We start from the raw sequence: 24,475 nt of genomic DNA, 5'->3' as shown, positions 1-24,475 counted from the left end.
CTCATAATAAACTTAATTATTTTAAACTAATAAAATAAGTCCTTTAAATAAATTAAATAAGTTGAAAGCCTTCAAGTGCCCAAAGCCTTTAAGTCATGTTTCTCTCTTCCATAGCTTGTATCAAATGGATCAAAACTGGTTTTCCTTCTTTTAAGCTCATCTTGAGTGTTGGGCTCTTGCTAGTTTTATACCAAATGGATTTCACAAATTCTTGCATTGTCTTCTTGATCTGCTTGGCTCTTGATCGTGTAATTGGCCCATCTGAAACTTGCAATGAATCTTTAAGACTACGTTCATCTTAGTGCCCATGCATCACAATATGTTCATGAATTGGCCAGTCCCACAATATTTAGAATTGCATGAATATTGTCCCAAGAAACACTCAAGACTATATGAGTACTAACGCATTGAATCACTTGAAAGTAAAAGACTAATGACTTAAAAATTGTAGAAAATACTCTTTAAGATTTAGAGTCAAGTATCAAATTATACATGTGAGTGGTTTGCTCTAAAGTTAAATTGGTCCCTGTGACTTGTAAAATCATGATGCATGATCAAGTTTCTATAGCAAGATTTACAATATTTTCCACTTGACAATATTATATACCTCCATGTGAATTCCATTTAGTTAGATGAATGGAATTTGTAATGAATGGACTAAATTTCAAGTTTGTGGTAGCTAGTAGAGGGGTTATTCCTAAAAAGAATTAGCTCTAGGGAAAATCTTAAACAGAGCAATGCACGAGGGTTATGCCAAATTTTCGTAAAAAGGATTTTTTTTAAATAAAAAAAATTGACTTGCAAACTAACCTGATACATAGATTGAAAACTATGTTTATTGAAAACTAACCACATTAAGCCAGCTCGATTATAAGGTAATATTTTGTAATGAGAACTGCTACAGACACAAAAAGATTACACAATGTAAACCCACAAACTAATAAAAATAACTTCACAATCTGACGTTTCACATTAAGCCACATCAATTTGTGGATTTACTTTTGTGTAATTCTATTGTACTGGCTAAAGTATTTTCCTTTTGTAATTACCTCATTAATCCTACACTTCTCTTAAAGTAAAACATTGCTTCATTGTTGTAGTGTTGCTAACATGGGAGCAACTATGCCACCTATTCCCTTACTACTGATGATCTCAGCAGTCTGACCGTCATTCCTCCATATGTAGTGGAGCAAGGGAGCACACATGCCAATGCAACCTTGAAACCATTCTTAGAGTCTCTTAAAACTCAGTCATTCTATTAAGCATCATCCCTTTATCACTATGTCCTCTAAAATTGGGAGATTTCCTTCTAGCATTGCTCAATATGAAGAAAAGTAGTTCTCTAATATTCCTATTGTGATATTCTCTGTAGTATATTATAATAAACCTACAAAATTTTAATGTAGTTTCATGTGATCCATTAGATCTATTTTATGATAAAAATAACTTTATAATCTAACGTTTCACATCAAATTATGTTATTTTGTTGGATTATTTTTATATAATCTCTTTGTGAGTAAAGTACTACTTATTCTAAAATGTTAAATTGCCACCATGTCAATCCACTTCTTGCACTTAATCTGTCAAAAAAAACCCCAGAACAATCCATTAATAGGTTCTAGTGTATATCACGACATCTCTGCCACTTCAACTCTTACATACACCTTAATTGGATTAATGTACTCACACTTTTGAGTTTTGATATTGAAATACCTTTTACAAGTTAAAGCATGAGGGACACAAGAAACTAGGGGTGAACACCAAAGGGGTTAGCGTTGGTTTCAGTTTGAAACTGAAACCCCACCGGCACATGAAAAATCCACTTTGCTCGACCAAAACCGATCAATAGGGAGAAAGAGAACCGGCCAAAGTTTGATCGGTTTGAGAATCAGTTCTCTCATTCCAGATTCACCAACCAAATCCACAAAACATTCCATCAAATTCACAAAACTCACTCATAGATTCAATAAACAACCAAAAAAACTCAATAAATAAATAATTAAAAAAACAAAAAGAAAAAAAAAAGAACAAAAATAAGTCACTACTCACTCACAAAGAACCCATTTCCTACCTTGTGAGAGAGAAGAGGAGGAGGTGGTGGTTGAGCTGCTGAAGAGATTGTTAGGAATCTTATATATGTTGTAATCTACGCTGTATTTTTAGGAATCTTATACACAAGGTCTTAATATGAAGATGAGAGAGAATAAAGCATTTGAGTGAGAGAGAACTGGTGAGAGAGAGAGAGAGAGAGCAAATGTGAGAGAGAGACTCTGCGAGTGTGAAGAATCGAAGATTAATTTGAGATTGAGAGTGACAACGAGGAAGAGAGGAGAAGGGGGGGTTTTTACCATAATACAAAACAATGTCATTTGGCTTTAAGCCAAACTGCGCTGTTCACCTTTTTTTTTTTTTTTTTTTTCCAGTTTTAAAGGGTCTAAAATGGCGCGGTTTCACTCCTTTAAGTGAAACAGTATCATTTCTATATATGTATAAAAAGAAAAAATATATATAAGACTCGTTCGGCCAATTCAGTGGTTTTTCGTACAGGAGAACCGAAACCAAACAAGCCAATGTCAGTTTCTATATATTTAACTTGCCCGCCGACCAGTTCTTAGCCAGTTTAGGCCAGTTTCAGCATCAAGCGGCTGGTTTCCCTTTATGGAGGTCAGTTTCTTAATTTGGTGTACAATCCTGCAAGAAACTCCAAAGCCATACTAATAGAAAAAATCATTATTAAACTAAGATGGTGACAAGATAAAACTGAAAATACATTTCCATCAAAGCTAACCTTAACTCTTAGCATGCAAGTAAGAATTAATTTAGAGAAAAACATAATATTAAAGGAAACTTACTAGCCATTTATTGCTTGAAACTTGGAAGACCAATGTGGCCAATAACTTAGTAATGCTAATTGATTCCATTCGGAGTTGAGGCAAGATTAGAAGTTAGAAGAAAAGCCAAGCACCTTGCGATTTGCCAAGTCATCAGTGAGTGCATTCATACCCTCATTAGTTGCCAAATCGTTAGTCAATGCATTGAAATCGAAGAATGTCATTCCATAGCTCATAGTATTTCCATTTTGAGGGGTTGGAATCTATTTTCAACTAGTTTACAACCAATAGCGAGTCAGTTTCTATGATGATTGAAGCTAGATAGAATAGCGATTATTCTGCAAGCTAGTTTTAACAGATAATTCACATAGGCTCATACTCTCACAGATGTAGCCCCTCTCCAACAACTCTACCACCTGTCGCTGTAACTCTTCAGATTCCTTGGGACTGAGGAGATATGCTGGTCGATTAGAAAATTTCAACCCCAGAACAAGGTCAATCTGATGCTAAATATCCCTCATAGACGATAACCTAGGAGGAAGATCCTCTAGCACTAGGTCAAAAATCTCTGCTAGCAACTGCTACACCTTTGTTGATAAATCGGGATCCACTTCTGCTACAATATTTCCACAAGGCAGCAGAGCATAGACCACATCTCCATGCTCAATCTCAACTAAAAGCCTGGACATAGAAAGCTGGTTAGTATTATTGGCTACTGGGATAGGAGTGGTTCATTCCTAGTGAGGTGCCAACACAATCTTCTTCCCTTTGATGCTAAGAAATATGTATTTTTTTACCCATCATGAACAACACTGCAATCATACTCCCAAGGTCTGCCTAACAATACATGACAAGCATCCATAGACACAACATTACACTAAGCATTATCAAAATATTTCCTGTCGATCGAAAAAGACACTAGGCATCACCTATCTACAATTACCTCACTACCTTTATTCAACCACATCAATTTGTATAGCTTGGGTTGAAAATCTATCTTCATCTACAATTTCTAAGCAGACTGTTCAAATACTACGTTCTCACAATTGCTACTGTCAATGATCATTTTGCAGACTTTATCTGCAACTGTACAAGTCATGTGGAAAATATTAGTTCTCAACCAATCGTCCCCTAAATCACCCTTGGGAGTTAGTAGACTCTTGCGAATGAGCATAATCTCATGGCCATCACATACAACACATCTCTATCTTCATCATCATCATACACATGCTCTCCAACTCCTCAGTTCCATCTACTACGTCTTCCTCAATCAGAAGATTTTTGCCCTTCTGACTAGTAGGCTTCTTGAACTCAATCGCTCTATATCCCTGTTTAACACATCTAAAACATCTAATATTAGAGTTAGAATTAACCTACGATGGCTACTTGGCAGGATGAGATTCTTGAGGTGAACTGGCTGATTGCTTTGATCGCTTCTAATCACTAGCCTCTTGTTCTACTATTTTTCCATAGTAAATGCACGCTGATATGCTTCAGAAATGGTCCACAGTGAGTGAAGGCTGAGGACATCCTACAGGGATTGTCGTAATCCTCCAAAAACTATGCCACCATATGCTATTCTGTCTCAAATAAATCATTCCAGGCTATCAATTGATAGAACTTCTCCGTGTAATCATCAATCAATCTCGTGCCTAGCCTCAACAAATGAAGTCATTGAAATAAGATTTGAGTATAGCCTAAAGGAAGAAAGTGGCCGTTCATCTTCTTCTTCATCCTCTCCTAATCAGTTATCTTGGCCTTGCCCTGCTTGTTTCATGATTGCCTCAACTGCTCCTACCACACAGATGCTCTATCTTTGAGTTTGATGGTGAACAATTTCACTTTAACACGATTTGGGACTTCCTTATGATAAAAAATATTCTCTACTTCATTCAACCAATCGATGAATCATTTGGCCTATAATATACTAGAAAACTCGAGTAGATCCACTCTGAAACCGAGGTCTCCATGAAGATACTTCCAACCACAGTGCTCCAGAATAGAGCACAATTGTGATACGGGTTTTCAAAAGTAGAATCGGAATAGTGATCGTCCATCTCACGATCATTGAAATCCTACACTGTTAAACGCCAGGTTAACTCTACAACTTGCCTCTACAAATCCTCAATCACCACATCCTGAACGCTATGATCACAGTGCAGGACTTCCTTGTTCAGAAGATGTCCACGATGACCATGACCACAAACCATTGAAACTAATGAGATCTCACTCGAGGAAGATGCTGAAGCTTTGATGCGAACTGATGCCAAACAAAATAGAGATTATTCTGCAGGCTAGTTTCAATAGATAATTCACAGGAAAGAACAAAAAAGAATCACCAAAAAATATAGAGAAACACCTCTAATGTTCAATTCAAAATTATCAAATCAAAGAATGTCGAAAATTAGCCCACAAGCCGAGCTTTATAGCTAAAAATTGTCCTTATCAGAATTTTACTAAAAATAGCAAAATCCCAATAATCATGCCAAAATTAAATAGTGATAAAATAAGTAATCTATCAAAAATCTAGTTCAAATCAGGTCTAGAACCACTTCCTAAATTATAAATAAAATATTACCATAAAAGAAAAAAATAACTAAAAATAGGGATTCAAAAGGGAAAATAGTGGATTGTGACCTAAAAAAAGATGCACATCAAGCAAAGATTGGTTGCTACGACATGCATGCCAAAAACAACTTTCCGAATTAGGGTCATATGTGCGGTTCTGATACCCGTAACCAAAGTTATGGCCAAAATATTGAAACTCACCCAAAACTGTCCCAATTATAAAAAGATCATAATTATCTGCCATTTTTGTGCTAATCTGCTGACTCAAGGTATCTCAGCACCATCAACGTGCTATCTGACTCAAATCCTCCTGCATTTATAATTTTCTACAACTTTGTTAATAGCATGGAAGAAAGGCATCATTGTAGCTTAAATTTCAATATAAACATTTGTACTATTTCCCAAAAAAAAAAAAAATAGAGAAACCTAATATGAACGAACAATAGGAAGACTTAAGGACACTCCTGTAACTTGCTTTTCCCGATTGCCTATTGACGCTCCATCAATGTTCAGTTGGAGTTTACGTGGATGGGGTAACCACCTAATGAAAAAAAAAATTATTTTGAATCAACCTCTGAGGGATGTGGAGGGAGTTGAGATCATGAATATCTATTTTGCTGGTTAAAGATAGCCTAATGAAGTTGAGAACGTGAACATTGGGGAGGGTGCCAATAATTTTTGGTATGACAACATGCTAGAAATGGTATGATAACAGCCTAGTCAATTATGGTACAGTGGCACACATGGTAAGTTTTTCTTCTCTTCTTCAACTCTCTAAACATATGATTGCTCTATTCTCTCTGGATCGTGTATGTCTTCTATCTATTCAACACTAATTTCTTAGATCATTACTTAGTTTTGTTGAACTTTCACCTTTATGGTTCTTCTTTCCTTTTAGAAACTTGGTTTTGTGGCTTTATCCTTTCTATTCATGTAATTCCCAAGTTTCTTCTTTCTGTAAAAGGTATTTCTCCACCATAAGTGAGGGTAATCAATAAAATTAGAATACATTCCTTTTTTGTTTTTAAAACTCTCTTAAGCCATTTGATCACCTTCTGCTTAATGACTTCAATGGAGAGAAAGTGATCTTTAAATTTGCAACATTTAATGCAAACCATGAACCCCATTATATGAAAATAAGGACTGGTTGATCAACAAGTGATAGCGTTAAGTGCCTTTGAAGAAAAGTCACCATAGAGTATTCTAAAAGCTAATGAAAAATAAAACCAAACATTTTTTTGTCACATTACGGTCTGAGAATACATGATTTTTTTATTCAAAATGACCAAAATAACATGCATAAATTGAAGCTAGGGGTATAACACATTGCTAAATTTCTTCTTCTAAATGAAATATACTATTATGCCAAAGTTTTCACACAAAACGACAATCTTGGTGGAAAGAATATTATTCTAAATGAAAGAACGAAAAGGAAAAAGGGGGTCGAGCGAGCTTATCTCTTCAAAGGTTCTAAGCAGATTGAGTAGAAAATTGCCATTATGGGTATATTTCAACAATTGAGAGTCAAGACCTTCCTTGAGTTTAATTAATGGGGAAATGGATAAATTTTTGGATTAAAGAAGGATAATCAATAGTGGAAAGTTTCAAAGCACACTAACTAAAGGATGAGCTGATCTAGATTTTTAATATGCAAGATCTGTAATATAATTAAAAGTGTCACCTTTAATTATATTACAGATCTCGTTTTAAGAAGATCTCATTTTCAATCCTTTCATTTTATGTCTTCCATTACTGATTTTCTTACCATGTAGGGAAAAAATGGTGTTCAGGTTTCAGATGTGCAAATATGTACATGCAGATAGTAATAGTCCCGGATTTGTTTTTATTGACATTTTACATTGTGGTTTTACTCGCATCCTAACTACGTAAGTGAAATTGTGAGATAGCTTCCTTAGCAACCTAAATAAATAAATAGCGGATGGGGAATTTAAAATTTGGTTTAGGGACATAATATTTGCGTACTTTTCTACAACACGTTTGCAGATATCTTGATGGAAAATGCTTGAACAAGAATTTTATGGTTACATTATCATTTCCAAATAAAAACCTTGTAAGAAACTGACATGAAGCCATGTTTTAGAAATTAATTTCATAAAAAAATTTCAAGAATTTGCATAACTGTCCTAGATAGAAATTAAAGATTGTAGAGCCTGGTTCATGACTTGAGCGAAAGAAGCTGAAAGTTCACTCAACCTAACACTCAAACAGACAAAAAGTTCACTCAAAATTCGCTCGAGTGTCACTCGTAATTTACCTCAAGTGTCGCTTGTAACTTAGCTCGAGCAAAGATCGGATAGAGAGTTTGCTCGACTCTCACTCATTAGTTGCCTTGAGGGAAGATCAGGCTCTATGTTTGCTTGAGGGTCGTTTGACACCTGACTCAAGTGAATAATGTGAAAAGTGAAAATTTAGGGATTCTGCCATGCAATGCTACAAATATGTATGTTATGAATAGTTTGGTCATTCTAAGCACTATAAATATTTTTCGCAATGTACTTTCAAACTCCCCAAGACGAAAAAAAAAGGGAAAGAAAAATCTTCTGCAACACTATAGATGTAGGCACATTGCCTGAACCACATAGATTCTATGTCATGCGATTGATTATTTGTTTACTTTTACTTTTCTATTATTATTTTCACAACAACTGGCATTAAAGCCAGGTTTGAGTCTGAATGAGAACAATGGCAGGGGCAGAACTAAAGGTATCTAGAATCGAGAAACTTGATGGCACATACTTCGGGTACTAGAGGATGCAGATAGAGGACTACCTCTATGGGAAGAGACTCCATCTTCCATTATTAGGGAAGACATCGAGTAGTGTAAACAATGTTATTTGGATAACTTTGTTGAGATCAATTGCACAGAACATTATCAAGTAGAAGACCATAGCAAATCTCATGATGGCTTTGTCTGGTATGTACAAAAAGCCGTTTGCGAATGACAAGATACATCTAATAAAGAAAATTTTCAATTTGAAGAGAATAGAGGATACATCTATTGCTGAACTTTTGAATGAATTCAATACCATCTCCCACCAATTTTCATCAGCCAAAATTGAGTTTAATGATAAGATTTAGGCATTAATCATGTTGGCATCACTGTCGAATTGGTTGGAGGCCATGAGAATGATCATTGGTAATTCTACTGAAAAGATAAAAATAAAATATGACGACATTCAAGATTTGATTCTAGCTGAGGAGGTGTGCAGGAGGGATTCTACCAGACCTCATGGTCAAGTTCCACACTGAATGTTGATGCTTAGGGCAGAGCACTTGACATGAACTCAAATAGAGGCAGATCAAAATCAAAGAAAATGGACAAAAACAAGACAAGGCCTAGGTAGCAGGTGACTTGCTTGAACTGTGGCAAGACTAGTCACATTAAAAGGAATTGAAAAGACCCTAAGAAGACAGCGAGTGACAATGCAAATGTGTTGACTGAAGAAGTACATGATGCAATGATTCTTGTTGTTCACAGTCCAATTGATGATTAGGTACTAGATTTAGGGGATTTCTTTCACAACAAGAAATCAAGCAGGACTATGTTGTTGGTGACTTTGGGAAGGTGTACTTGGCTGAAGGAAAAGCAATGGATGTAGTGGGAGTGGAAGACGTTGACATTAACTCCCAAACATGAATGTGTGAACTTTGCAGAAAGGTAGACACATTCTCGAGCTAAAGAAAAAACTATCTTTGTATGACAACTAGACAATTGTGGTCATCAGTGTTTTTCTTATGTGGCATTTGTGTGGCGCCCCCAGATTCTGTTTGGCATTTGGCAGACTTTGAAGTTTTGGGATGTGTAACATAAGATTCCCTACGCCCTGTTCATAATAGATAAAGATGCAATTTACCTATCATGTATCTAATAAAATGCAATATTTAGTATTGATAATTTTTTTATGACCAAGATTATGCACTAGATATAACATATCCCAAATTAACATAAGCATGCATATTTCATAAATATATAATAATTGATGTCCAAAAGTTACATTACTTATCCAATTTTTATCATCTAATCATTACAAAGTTTCCAAACTTCTAAACAAAATAATAAAAAATTAACTTTTTAAATCTCAAAACAAAAATAATATTAAAAAAATTATATTCTAACAATATTTTAAATTTAAAACATTTTTATTCAACTTTAACTCTTCTTTTCCAAAACCCAACTCCTATTCATAGATTTCTCATCTCATCTCATTTCTCAAGTATCTCCTTGGTGTTTATTTAGCATGTTATAAGTTAGGATATGTGATTCATTAGAGTTCTTGATGTTCATTTGCAAGAGAAATGCTAAAAATACCCCTCTAGGTGGTTGGGTTGTATAGTTGTTGTTGTGTTTGTGTTGGTTGCATATTATGATGAATATATGACTATGCCGATTGTGAATCTAGTGTCTTGACAAGACTGGTTTTAGGATATGATTATGTGTTAAATTTTGGATTAAGCCTTTAATGGTATGCAAGAAGACCCAAAAATCACACCACATGAAAGTTAGGGTTTATAAGTCTCTGCCTTGAAAAGTTCGCATAGTATATGTATGGTTTCTTACATTATAATTTCATAAATAGATTTACAATAGAAAATACATGAAGTATTTAAAGTTTGGTCAAATTTGGGGCCAATTTGCAATTATTGAAATTATATGGGCCTATGTGCAAATTTTCAAGAGTTAAAAGGAAAATTTAGTAAATAGTACTTTAGGGGTGTTAGATTCTAATGCTTCTAGTTAATGAGGTTTTCTAACCATAGAACATCTCTTGTTTCAACCCGCTCAATTTTAATGTACAAGAATTTCTGTATGTTAGCATCTAACTTACTCTTGGTGTATGACATTATGCTAGATAGTAAATTTCATGCAAAGTGAATCAAGCCTTGTCTAAATCCTTGTTATATTTGCAATAACTATGTCATGTCATGATGTCATTTGTTATAAGCATGAATATCTATCACATAGCATGAAAATATGCTATGAAGCATAAGCATTTGTCGTGAACTTTGAGTCAAGCATGAAAAGTTACGTTTTTATCACAAACCCAAATGCTAGGATGGGGGATTATCCAAGTGGAACATCCATGTCCACTCTGAAGTGAACAAAATGGAGTTGAATCTCCTGGGTTGACAAAGAACCGTCAATGGGCTTCGAATGGGATCAAAAGAGTTTCGGAGTGAAGTTAAAAAGGCACCCAACACTAGTGGGTGCTGAAAGTACTCATGACATAGGCATTTTGCTCTGTCTGAGTAACTCTGATGAAATGAATAAGATACCCATGGTGTAGGCATTTTGCTATGTCTGAGTATCTCTGATAACATACTCACAGCTGGTGGATGGGCTTGTGATGTGATAACCAGCAGGAGCACAGGGTTTATGGGGAACCATGGAGTGTCCATTCTCTGTAATATCAAGAATATGAATGAATGAAATCTAATTATGAAAGCAAACATGTTATGAAGTATGAGAAATTCTGATGTCAATAATGCTAAATGATCTGTAGAACCAAGTCTATGTCAATCATGCATACACATCATGTTTATTATTGTGCATGTTTTATAAACTGATGATAGCTTAGTTGTATAACTCGTTGTGATTAAAACATTTCACCATGGTAGTCCCAACTATCATTCCCACCAGGAATGGTAGAAGCTATATCAAGATTAGAACGAAGCGAGTGTGACTAGCCTGAGATGATTGAAGGTGAATTCACCTTTGATTGCCAACTTCATGTGTTGATTGCCTTCTACATGGAGATCTTTAAGTATTTGATAATGGACCTTTGGAAGATCTTAGAAGAAGAAGAATGATCAGGTTTTTAACTAAGAATGATCAAGTTTTTAACTATGTATCATAAAATGATATGCTAAGCTTTTGTGGTTTATGAAGGGTCAATTTTCAGAACACTACTGTTATTGTATGATTGTTTAACACTTGATACTTTTGGATTTAGTCTATTTTGGTTCAACTTATATTTTGAAAAACGAAAATTTAGCTGTGATTAATGCATATTGTTAGATGAATGTTAGGTGCATTGCATGTTATCTGTTTTAAACGGGGTTATGTAACCTTGTGTTGCACGTCCCGACGCTACAATCTCCGTCAAATCCCAAATGGACGTTGTCACACCTTACTATCAAAATTAACCTTAACTCTTAGCATGCAAGTAAGAAACTATTTAGACAAAAACATAATAGCAAGTATAAATTTACCAGTCATTTACTACTTGAGACTTGGAAGACCAGTGTGTTCAGTAACATTGTGATACAAATTGATTCCCTGGGGAGTTGAGATAAGATTGAAAGGTAGAAGAAAAGCCATGGACCCTATGATTTACCAAGCCATCGGCTAGTGCATTCATACGCTTATCCACTACCAAGTCATAAGTAAGTGCATTGAAATTGAAGAATGTCATTCCATAGCTCATAACATTTCCAAGCTAGAGGGTTGGAATCTAACTTCAACATGTTTACAGCCAAAAAAGAGTCAACTTCTATGATATTTTTGTAAATCTAGTTGTTTACATGCATGAAAGCAAGCCATCATTATAGTCAAAATTTTAGCATAGACATTTGTACTATTTCCCAAAAAGAAAATAGAGAAACCTAATATAAAATAACAGTAGGAAGACCTTAGGACACCCCCACAACTAACGTGTCCTGGGTTGCCCATTGTTGCTCCATCAATGTTCAATTGAAAGTCACCAAAAGGGGGCTAACCGTCTAACCAGAAAAGGTTTTTTCTTTTGAATCAGCCTATGAGAGATGTGGATGGAGCTAGTGATGTTGGCTTAATAAGGGAGTTGAGAACATGAACATTAGGAAGGGCAGCCTTAATTTCTAGTATGATAACTGGGCTAGAAATGGTATGATAATAGCCTAGCCAATTAAGGTGCAATAGGACACACAATAATCTTTTATTCTCTTCTTCAACTCTCTTAACATATGATTACTCAATTCTCCTCCAGATCATGCATGTCTTCTATTTATTCAGCGCTAATTTCTTAGATCATTGCTAAGTTTTGTTGTACTTTCCCCTTTATGGTTCTCCATTCCTTTTAGAAACTTGGTTTTGTGGATTTATCTTTTGTGACGCCCCCAAATCCCCACGCCCGGACGTGGGGAAATTGAGACGTCCGGATGGTGACATCGCGGGTCACCACCCTATCGACGAGTGTCAAGTGTGTGTAAAAGTAACAAATGTGCACGAAGAAACACGCAGCGGATAGTAAAGTCATATAACTAAGTACCAGAATTTTTCTTAATATAATACAAAGCTATTTAAAACATACATGATAAAATATTACAAGGCACAAATATATATTTAAACCAACAACAAAACTTTAACTTTAACTTCAGCACCCTGGCGGAGCCGTATCCTCGGGCTCATCCTCCTCCTCCTCTTCCTCGATCTCTGCACCAAAATCTACGGTACCAAAAATGGTGCCGCAGGTAAGTAAAATCCAAACACCACTAGATAAAGACATATAAAAGTCAAACAATATGCATGAAAGGATGACAATGCTCAAAACCCATAAAATCATATTTTTCCACACACGCCAAAAATCTCATTTGGCCCAAAAACATAACTTTTCCAAATATCACGCCAAAAGTCACATTTGGCCCATATCAAACTCAAACCATTAACCAATTAATCCGTATGCACCATGACCTTCCCTAGGGCTCATCCGCACACTGTGGCTCCAGTGCCACACCGCAGGTAACGACCACGCATGTGACACTTAAACGAGCGATACCCAGTTCCGCGCCCCGCGCGTTCATAGCCAACCATCCTCTAGCCCTCGCCAGCGAAGAGCCACGGAGTCGGTGCGTAGAGCGATGCCCGGTTCCATGCCCGGCGCGTTTGTAGCCAAGCATCCTCTAGCCCCTGCTCCCGTCGTCGCCCAGGGACAACTCAGGGGACGTCACTCAGTATCTTACGCTCCCAAGTGACCAGAGGAGCTCCACCGAGATAATAACCCATCCTGGCTTGGGCTCGTGAGACACACGCACCCGAAAATCCACTTACGCCAATAAAACAGGATTTTCTCAATTTAAATAAAACGCACGTGCATGCACCATGTAAATGCGATTTTAATGCACAAAACAATCAATCAACCATAAATCAATAAATTAAGCAAATCCGTCCTCCATCCATCCGACTCCCGAACTCCTCGGACTCAGTCCGGAATCAGCCAACCAATAGATAATAATTTATTGAATGAGAAAAATATATTTAAATCTAAAAGTAGAGTTTGGAAAATACTTACAGCGCTATATGGTATTTTTTGAAAGCTCGCGACGTTACAAACGGCGGAGGAAAAGCAATGTAACAGTGTAATTTACACTGTTGCCGTGGGTAATAAATTACCCACTTTCGAACGGGAATAAACCAAGGCATGAAATTGATAGAGAAAGGTCTTGAGATATTTATGAAGCTAAAGGAAACGATTTTTGGCCGTGGGTGGTGGTGGAAATGGCGGTTGAAGGCCAAAACGGGGCTGAACGGAGTTGAGCTCATGGGAGCTACTCCGACAATAGATCGAGGCTGGAAATGGGTGGTTTAGGTCGGCAAAAGGTAGGGGAAGAAGCTGTGAAGAGATGGTGGCCGGAGGTGGTGCGACGGGGCCGGAATCGGTGAAAAACCGTATGGCTTGGAGGAGCTCGTGGTGACTAACGGTGGCTCGGAGGGAGGTGAAACTTAGTGGGGATGTTCACCGGTGAGAGGGGAAGAAAACTGGGTGGGTGGTGTAGGCCACACCGCCGGCGAGCGGCGGTTCTGGGCTACGAAAGCAACCGGTGACAGGGAGAAAAACAGAGCAGGTGCAGTGACTTCCAAGGGCTCATGGCGGCTAACGGCTGGTCCAATGGCTCTGAAAATTGGTAGGGATGAATTCTGGTGGGAGGGGAAGAAAATGGTGGGGGTGGTGTACAATACAGCTGCCGGACGGCGGCGCAATGAGAGGCCGAAGTGGCAGTGACGGTAAGGGGAAAAAGAAGGGGCAACGCGCGGGAGAGAGGAAACGGGGAAGAAAGAAGAAGAAAAAGAAAGAAAAGAAAGAAAAGAAGAAAAGGAAAAAGAAAAAGAGAAAAGAAAAGAAATGAGATCCAATCCTCACTCTGGAAACCAAAAATAGATCCGCCAAAAATGATATTAAAAACTGTAAAACGACTAAATAAATTAAACACAACATGAAATAAATTAAAACCAATTTAAAATACAATAATTTAAAATAAAAGAACTATTATATTAAATAAATTAAAAAGCGTCTTCAGTGAAAATACACGTAAAAACGGGTCATCACATCTTTTCTATTTGTGATACCTCAATGGAAGGGTCAAGCCACAAGGCCTATACTTCAAAAAAGACTAACCAATAATACAATTGGAGTCCTATTGGAACATTATGAAAAGCAAAATCTTCTCATTCCCAAGCAATGTGAGATCTCATACATCACATACCCTCACTTATCATATGTGGTATCATGCTATTCTTGTAACTCCCAAGTTTTGTCCTTTTGCAATAGGTATTCATCTGTCATAAATGAGGGTTATCGATAAAATTTGGATACCATTCTCTTTTTTTAAAGGAAAAAAAAAAAAAAATCTCTCTCAAGCCATTTAAGCACCTTTTGCTTAAGAGCTTCAATGGAGGGAAACTGATATTTAAATTTGCACCATTTCTTGCCAACCATAAACCCCATATTATGAAAATTGGGAATAGTTGATCAATCAAGTGATAGCAATAAGTGCCTTGGAAGAAAAGTCACCATAGAGTAGTCTTGTCCTTACAACTGTTTGTCATAATGTGAGAACAGCCAAAAGGTAATGAAAATAAAACTAAAAGTTTTTAGCCACATGATAGCCCTAGAATACATGATTCGCTAATTCACAATGAAGGAAACAACATGCACAAATCAAAGGAGAAGGTATACCACATTGTTAAATTTTGGCATCTAAATGATGAATACCATTATGCCAAAGTTTTCACACAAAACAACAATATTAGTGGAAAGACGATTATTCCAAAATAAAAGGCTAAAAGACAAAATGGGAGGTAAAATATTTGGGCCCAAGCCCAGCCCACCAAGCCATTAGGAGACAAGGGGGAAAGGGAGGCCAGGGCGTAACATGAGTGTCAGGAGGTAGGGGGTCAGTGAGTAGGGTGGGTTGTTAGGGGTCAACAGAGCTGTCAGGGGAAATGGGGAAAAGGTGGCACTATCAGGCACACACAACAGAAAGTAATCGGATAAATAGAGGGGATCTTCATCTTTTTCGATCTCAACTTCATCTTCTTCTTCCTCAGTTTCTATGGCTCCTTTGGCTTATCCTTCAACCTCTGAAGAAGGAGTTACAATCAAGATGTTTTCTTCAGTAAATATATATTTGAGATCCCCCATTGAACAGTGAGTGATGAGAGTCCATGAGTGACTATAAATAAGAATATTATGTGACTTTCTCGTCCTCAAACCCCCATGCATGTAGACGTTATACTGAACCACATAAGTATGTGTATCTACCTCTTTTATTTTCTCTGTACTTATTTTTCCTTTCACCGCTATGGATGTACTAACTGTCGCTATATAGTAGCACCAAGGCACTGCCATGGGCACCAAACCATGCCGATCAAGGCCCAATCACCTTAGTGGGCCGAAAATGACTATTTCTCTCATTCTGACCTGTTGTGCGATTTTTAGAGCATTAACAGATTCTAAGCAGATTGAGTAGTAAATTGCCATTATGGGTATGTTTCCACACTCGGGAGTCAAGCGATCCCTAAGTTTAGTGGGGAAAACGGATAACTTCTTGGATTAAAGAAGGATAACCAATAGCGGAAAGATTGAAAGAACACTAACTAAAGGATGAGCAGATCTAGATTTTTTACATGCGAGATCTGTGCATAATTAAGAAGATCTCATTTTTAAACCTTTCATTTTATGTCTATTTCCTTCAATTACTGATTTTCTTGCCATGTGAGGCAAACAGGGCGTTCAAATTTCAGATGCAGCTAGATTTTCAGTATTAATGGGGTACATAAATAAATAAATAACGGATGGGGAGTTTAAAATTTGCCTACTTTTACAACAAGAAGTTTATGGTAATATATAAGGTTATCATTTCCAAATAATTAAAACCATGTAAGAAACTGGCGTGAAGCTATTTTTTAGAAATTAATTTCATAAATAAATTTAAAAAATTTCCATAATTGTACGTCCTATGCAGAAATTAAAAAGGGGAATAAAACTGGAAGTTCATGTCCTAGTGTTTTTATCCGGATCAAATTCAAGAATAAATAAATAAATTTACTTTACTGGATTTAGAACATTATTGCTTATAAAAAACATGCAGTGAAATTGGCGTTAAATGAAAATTAAGTCGACCGTTGATTTAAACACCAGCAGTTGATCCTGATCTCAGGAACAAGAGGTCGCTAACAAATTAGCAAGGATCGGAACTTATCCACTCCTAACAAGATGAAGGCCTCATGCCCACCTTCACTCCCAATATTATTCGCGATCGTTCTGTTCTCAATCTCATGTACAAATTCAGAGCAAGTTAATCTAAACAGGTTTTTCCGATGCCTTTCAAATCATTCTTCACTTTTCCACCCAATCTCTGAGACCATCTACACCCCCAACAATGCATCTTTTCTCTCAGTTTTGAACTCTCATATTAAAAACCGCAGATTTCAAACATCTGCAACCCCAAAACCGCTCACTATTATAGCAGCCAAACACCAATCTCATGTCCAAGCAACTATCGTTTGTGCAAAGCGATATGACTTGGAAACCAGGATTCGAAGTGGTGGCCACGACTATGAGGGCCTTTCATACGTATCGAATACTCCATTTCTAGTCCTTGACATGTTCAATCTTCGTGCTATAGACATTGACATAGCATCCGAGACTGCATGGGTTCAGGCTGGCGCTACTCTTGGCGAACTTTATTATAGAATCGCCAAGAAAAGCAAAGTTCATGCGTTCCCCGCCGGGGTGTGTCCCAGCCTTGGCACGGGTGGACACTTTTCTGGAGGTGGATATGGAAACTTGATGCGAAAGTTTGGCCTCTCTGTGGATAATATAATCGATGCGCAGATAGTCACTGTTAATGGATCGATCCTCGATAGAAAATCCATGGGAGAGGATGTGTTTTGGGCCATTAGAGGAGGTGGTGGAGCAAGCTTTGGAGTCATTCTTTCGTGGAAGATAAAGTTGGTACGAGTTCCATCCATGGTGACAGTGTTCAACGTTAAAAGGACATTGGAACAGAATGCAACAGATGTTGTTTATCGTTGGCAACAGGTTGCGGATAAGCTACCTGAAGACCTCTTCATAAGGTTAATGCCACAAGTAGTGAATGGAAGTCATGAGGGCAAGAAGACGGTGCAAGTTTCTTTCATTGGCCACTTTCTGGGGAAATCTAAAAGACTTCTCCCTTTGATGAATGAGAGGCTTCCTGAACTAAGATTGCAACAAAATGACTGCAGTGAAATGCCTTGGATCGAGTCTACCCTTTTCTGGGCGAATTTCCCCACTGGAACTCCCACGGATGCTTTACTCAGACCATCCAAGGCAGATGTCTTCTTCAAAAGCAAATCTGATTATGTCAAGAAACCGATTCCAAAGACTGGCTTAGAATTGATATGGAAGTTGTTGATTCAAGGAGTAAAGGTAATTATGCAATGGAATCCTTATGGAGGAAGAATGAGTGAGATTTCAGAGTCAGAGACTCCATTCCCACACAGGGCTGGAAACATATTCAAAATACAGTATTTCGTACTGTGGGTGGAAGAAGGAATTGAGGCTACGAACTATTATCTTAAGTTTTCAAGAACCCTCTACGAGGCGATGACACCGTACGTATCGAAGTCCCCAAGGGAGGCTTTTCTCAACTATAGGGATCTTGATATCGGTATTGCAAGTTCAAGTAATAATCGTACGATCCTTAATAGCAGTGCAAGAGTGTACGGGTGTAAGTATTTCAAGGGTAATCTGGACCGGCTGTTGCGAGTGAAGGCAAGCATTGATCCCTCTAACTTCTTTAAAAATGAACAAAGCATTCCGCCTCTTCCAATCCAGCCTTAATCCTTGAGCGGATCCCAAATCCATAGAACGGTCGAACTTGTTAGAGCAAACCAATCTTAGTGGCGGCCAAGATCATTTAGTTTTATGTGTGACCTACTTTTGTAATTGAATAAATAAAAGAATAACAGTTCTCTTCGCGCCTGTTCATCTTTCCGGCCAAGTACATGTAGAATATTTACGTGGTTACATTTTAAAGTTAATGAAAGAAAAAGATTATTTACTAGTAGTGCAAGAAAGTCATACTAGATATAGCAATTACTCACAACTAGAAACAGAATAGAAATCAAACTATATGGATGGAAATTGTAACGTTCGTCCTTGTGGTGGGTTTTTACAAAATGATTTTAGTAAAAATCGACGGAAATTACGATCCTTTTTAAAATTTCTTTTCCTTTCATGCCATGATACAAAAGACTCTGTGTTTATAAATAAAACTCATTTTTTTAATTAAAAAGGTTATAGCGGAAAATATAAATTTTATAATTAAAATCTCTCGTACAAAATATCTTGCCTATGCTTTCATGCACTTCACCTTAGGCCGTACCCATTCTGACCTGTCATGCTCGTCTTGTCCCTAGGAGGGCACACATAAAAACTAAAATGAGTCGATGACTCGTAAGTAGTACTTCATACGGTTAAAATATAATAATATAAGTTTTCAATCATATAATCAACACTCCATACATACATATCATCCTTATCATGCATGGACATGCAGTTCATTTAAAGCGTTGCGAGGTGGGGCTTTACTTTAAAAACATGCTTCCTTTTTTTAAAACAGTTCTCCACGCCTTGTTGCCTTCATTTCTTAAAGACTCTTTTCATGCACACATCTTTTTACCTACATTCATGCATTCATCTTTTCTTACATACATTCATGCATACATCTTTTCATACATACATACATTCTTTCTTGCATATGTTCATTTCTTATCACTTTCATTAACCGTTGCACACTGTTGCGCTCCATGTGCTGGGGTTAGCAGTCTTTTAGACCTGATTCTACCTGTGGCTACAGTTTGGGAATCCATTCCGTCAGGGTGCAGCACTAGGTGCACTACCGGCCAATACTGCTTACCCAGCATTGCAATCTGCCTAGTCCAGTCCATTCATGTGGTCTTTAAGTATCTTTATACATTATACATTCAGTCCATTCATTCCTTTACAGTCATTTCCTTTCCTTTTCAGTCCTTTAGTCTTTTTACAGTTCTTACAATCCTTTCTTGCAATTCTTACGGTTCTTTACAGTTCTTCAGTTCGTAAATTAATTTTTAAAAAATAGTTTTCTTTCTTTCCTTTTTATAAAAGTCGTTTTAAAAGTAGTTTTCTTTCTTTTCATTTGAAAACGTGAGTTCGTGTCTTTTAAAGCTTCTTTTCATTTCCTTTCGTGAACATACATATAATATGTACCACTTATAGCATCCATCTACATGCATATACATACATACTTTGGATGCGTGAAAAAGAGCTACCAAAGAGGGTCGTTACATACTTAAACTTAAAAACTTATTCTTCATTTTCTTTTTCATAAAGCGTGTCTAGTAGAGAAAAGTTTCATTTTCCTTTTAGAGAAAAAGCTTTCATTTTCATCTTCTATTATTTAAGAAAATTCTAGAAGAGTATGAACGCAATACTTACCTAGACTTCATGCCATACTCATTCCATGCAGTCCATTCGTGTGCGTGTCAGATGGCAACCTACATGCATACACATAACCTTACATCATCTTCTATCTAATGCATAAGCAACTATATTAAAATATAAAGCTATGTCTCACTTGGAACACTCTCCATCAATCAATTGGCTCTTACGTGCCATTCACTATTCTAAAACCTTCGATGTCTTATTCCTTAAATTGAACCTCCGTGATTCACCTTAGGGTTAAGATACTTAGACCACCGTCTCATTCTTCTATTTCCACATGTCGATACATGACTCAGACTAACTAAGTCACACATCCCAATCCTAGACAACTTACCAATTACTACCTTTACCTATCCTAGCCCATACTCCATTTTCATTCCCATCCACGTAGGCTACATGATTTTAAGCCACCTTAGGGGCTAAAACACCGTGTAAACATGTTGAGGACAGCTTACCCATTATATATGGTGAACCTGTCGGACACACGTGTCTCGCCAGAGACACATATACCTTATCCATTTTTATCACCTAAGACCAACTTATAATTCCCATGAACGCCCGTTTATATAAACAAGCTCCATGCTCCGATACCAACTTACTCAAATCCATTCGATAGGACTCTTCCTACTTCCCGACCCTATACAAGTTCATCCCAATACTTAACAGGAGAGGACTGCAACTACAAATGCACCTTTGTCACTTCACGTAGCTCGAGATTAAATACCGAGTTACGGCACGATGCCTGCCATGCTTCCACTGCACTCTTTGATACTTTTTCCACCACTTCATACATACTCTCAACCATAAGTCAACCACAAGGTGACACCCGTCACTTTGAACTACAGGACATGTCACAGCTATTTCGAGACATGGTTACACAGTTCCCGATACTGATCACACACTCCAGGCTTCTCAGCTACGCCATCCAACCCTTTGTAACACGCCGTCCGATGTTTCTCGGCATAGCACAGAGTACACTCACATGAACTCTCTTCCATCAACACTACGACACACATCGCTACGATGCACACCTCACGGTGCATCGCTACACAACATGGAGTATCCACCATGCGTACTCCCTTCGCTACATCACTTATTATCACCACGCACATCACACAGTGCGTCGTTACACAACACAGAGCACACGCCACATGTACTCACTTCATTCTATGCCACACGTCACTATAGCGCACGTCACACGATGCACTACATGGAGTATGCTCCACGCATACTCCCTTCACACACGCCGCACTAAAACTACGGCATACACTTCATGCCCATACTTCATAGCACAGTCCACAACACTACATGATTATGTCCAACACTTCACCACACAGACACACTTCACTTCACAACTACACAGCGAACTCCACAAAATAAACAGCACAGTCCATAGCCTATCAACTAACTAACATATATAATAAATAATGAGGGATAGGGGATTATACCATCAATGGGATACCCATGCATTGTTCACTGCTCGTCACGATCAAGATGCCAGAGGAGTTGTATGTGGTAGTTAACACCGTGTATTGTGGTTGTTTGGGCTACTAAAAGTGGCTACGGGTGTGGATCTGAGTGGGGAAGGGTTTGGTCATGATCCTAGAGTGGTGAACTCATGGCGGTGCCGAGGTGGCACACGGTGGAGGCACGGTGGTCAATTTTTTTATTTAGGCCGTGTATGTCTAACCTAGGAAATGGAGAGAGAGAGCTAGAGGATCTTGGCTGGGTCTGAAGGAGCTTGAGGGAGGTGTGGTGGGAGCTGTGGTGGCAAGGTGGTGGTTAGACAGTGGCTCACAGCAGCGGATCGGCCATAAATGGAGTAGCCCGTGCCTTCGAGAGTGAGGGAGAGTGAGAGAGCTAGGGAGTTTGGTTGGTTATGAAAATGGTTGGGGATGGTCGTGGTGGTGAGAGGAACAAGATGGTGGTGATGAGATGCCATGGGTAGCCACGCACGGCAGTGCACAGTGGTGAGGCAGTGTGTGCGTGCATTTGGTGATCCATAGGAGAAAGTGAAAGGTAGGGGGAAAGGAGACTATGGATAGGAAGCTCATGAGGTGGTGAAGCCATTGGTGGTGCTCAGTGGCCATTTTGACCACGTACAACACCGCTAGGTAGAGGAAATGGGTGTGAAACCCATTTTGGCCAAGTTGCTCTAAGAGGAGAGAGAGAGAAAGCACGTGGGAGCTCGCTAGTGGGAGGGGATGTTGGCCGGAGGGTGAGGGTCAACCGGTGACCAGCGGTGAGGCCAAAGCTACTTTGTACGACGGCGTGGAGGAGAAATGGGCTTTAAAACCCATTTCTGCTAGTGAGGCAATGGGAGGAGAGAGGGAGTGCATGGGAGCTCGCCGATGGAAGGGAGTATTGGCTAGTGTGAGGGGAGTGATCGGAGACTGGCGGTAAAGCCAACGATGGCCGACGGTGGCTGGGCTATTCAAGATGAAGTAACGCACGGTGAGAGGAAGCTGGGCACATCGGGCATGGGAGAGAGAGAGAGAGAGAGAGAGAGAGAGAGAGAGAGAGAGAGAGAGAGAGAGAGAATAAGGAAAAGTGAGGAGAAAAAGAGAGGGGAAGTCGAGCGTTTGAATCTGCCTGACTTCGCTCGAGCGGCCAGAAGCCACCGCTCGAGCGATATGTACCATAAACCATATTAATCAACAGTTGATAAAATTAGAGCAGAAATTCATGCTTTTAATCAATTAAAATCACAACTTTGATTTATTCATTTTTTCATATAAAACCAATGATAAAGTAATGAAAGAATTAATATATATTGGTTCCAAAAGCATTAAAAATGCAATAATTCAGCTCAATCATTATGGCAGGAAGATGGTAAGACCAAGAAGGCCTATCGGCGAATCTCAGGATGATTTGCCGCGTGGTGATGGGAACTAAGCCGTAGCTCGAGCTTTAAATCGAACGACAGAATTTCTTCAGCAAAATTTTCAATTGTAGCAAGGAGAGCAGAATAGACCAGTGCAAGTTGGATGCACCTATGAGCGCTTTTTAGCACATAGAACCCCTGTATTTGCAAGTGAAGAAGATCCACTTCGGGCTGGAAAGTGGATTAAACATTTGGAGAGAACATTTGAAGTTTGTGGTTGCACTGATTCGCAACAAGTGCTATATGGAAGTTACTTGTTGCAAGGTGATGCTGCTGATTGGTGGGAGACCAAAAGGGAAATGTTAGTGATGGAGTTGGGGTACTTTGCTACTATGTCTTGGCAATGCTTCAAAAAGGAATTTAATGACTGTTTCTTTCCTGCATTTGTGAGGCGACAAAAGGCAAGAGAATTTAGCAGCCTAGTCTAAGGGAACATGACTATTGAACAGTAGAGATTTATGGAGCTCGGCCAATTTGCTACTCACCTCATTGCCATGAAAGAGATGTAGGCTGAGCATTTCTAGGAGGGCCTGCGACTGGATATACATAGAATGGTAGTTTGTCATCAGATTATAAATTTTCAGAGATTAGTTGATTTAGCCACCCTTGTAGAGTAGGAGAATAATTTGAGAGTAGACTCCCCCTAGGTCAAAAAAGGCTGAGTTTTGCTGGCAAAGGGAGTAGGTTTGGTTTGCCTCAAAATTTTGTTTAGATGACTGGGACTTGACCACAAGCAACCTCAGGAGTGCATATGGGAGGCCAGGTACCAGTTTACGGAAGGTGCAATAGAGTTCATGAGGGCGAGCGTCGACAGGGTGGTGGAACCCAGTGGAACCGTTGTGGCCAAAAGGGGCATTTCACTCACGAGTGCCTTAATCGAATTCAATGAAGCCGTGAGGTCATCGTGGTGGTAGGACTAATTAGAGACAAGTGGTGCAAGCTCGAGTATATGCAATTACTCCTGGAGAAGTTGATGACGAGGCACCAGAGACGCACAATGCTGGGGTGATTACAAGTATGGATTTAATTTAATTTTTGGATTTGATATTTGGTGTGATTTGATTTCTTTTTACTTTTTGGATTTTATTAGTAAATGTGATTGGTTCAGGAAGAGTTCGTTTGTATGATTTTTATGCTTGCACTTTGTTTGATTCGTGTGCATCTCAGTTGTTTGTGTCTTCTACTTTCGCACGGATATGCAATCCGGCTATGGAGCCCTTGGCAAAATCATTGATAGTGACTCTCCCAAACGGTGAAATGGTACGGTGTTCTAATGTTGTGTTGGGCTGTCCTTTGGATTTTGGTAGAAGGACACTTGATGCAGATTTGGTTGTGTTCAAACTGTTGGGGTTTGATATTATTCTTGGAATGGATTGGCTATATTGATATTCTACAAGTATCAATTGTAGAAGTCGAGTAATTAGCTTACAACTCCCGGATGGAGA

At 38.4% G+C, this 24,475-nt stretch overlaps 1 protein-coding gene across 1 annotated transcript; it reads left to right on the top strand.

Moving 5' to 3' along the window:
• The first annotated feature begins 16,833 nt into the window (after nt 1-16,833).
• Nucleotides 16,834-18,643, top strand: LOC122275298 (berberine bridge enzyme-like 7). Its single transcript, XM_043084299.1, has one exon. The coding sequence runs from the start codon at nt 16,892-16,894 to the stop codon at nt 18,500-18,502; it is 1,611 nt and encodes a 536-aa protein (XP_042940233.1). The 5' UTR covers nt 16,834-16,891; the 3' UTR covers nt 18,503-18,643.
• The last annotated feature ends 5,832 nt before the right edge of the window (nt 18,644-24,475 follow it).

The sequence above is a fragment of the Carya illinoinensis genome, chromosome 9 (assembly GCF_018687715.1).
Source record: "Carya illinoinensis cultivar Pawnee chromosome 9, C.illinoinensisPawnee_v1, whole genome shotgun sequence".
Lineage (NCBI taxonomy): Eukaryota > Viridiplantae > Streptophyta > Magnoliopsida > Fagales > Juglandaceae > Carya > Carya illinoinensis.
This window is presented reverse-complemented; position numbering and strand designations above follow the sequence as displayed.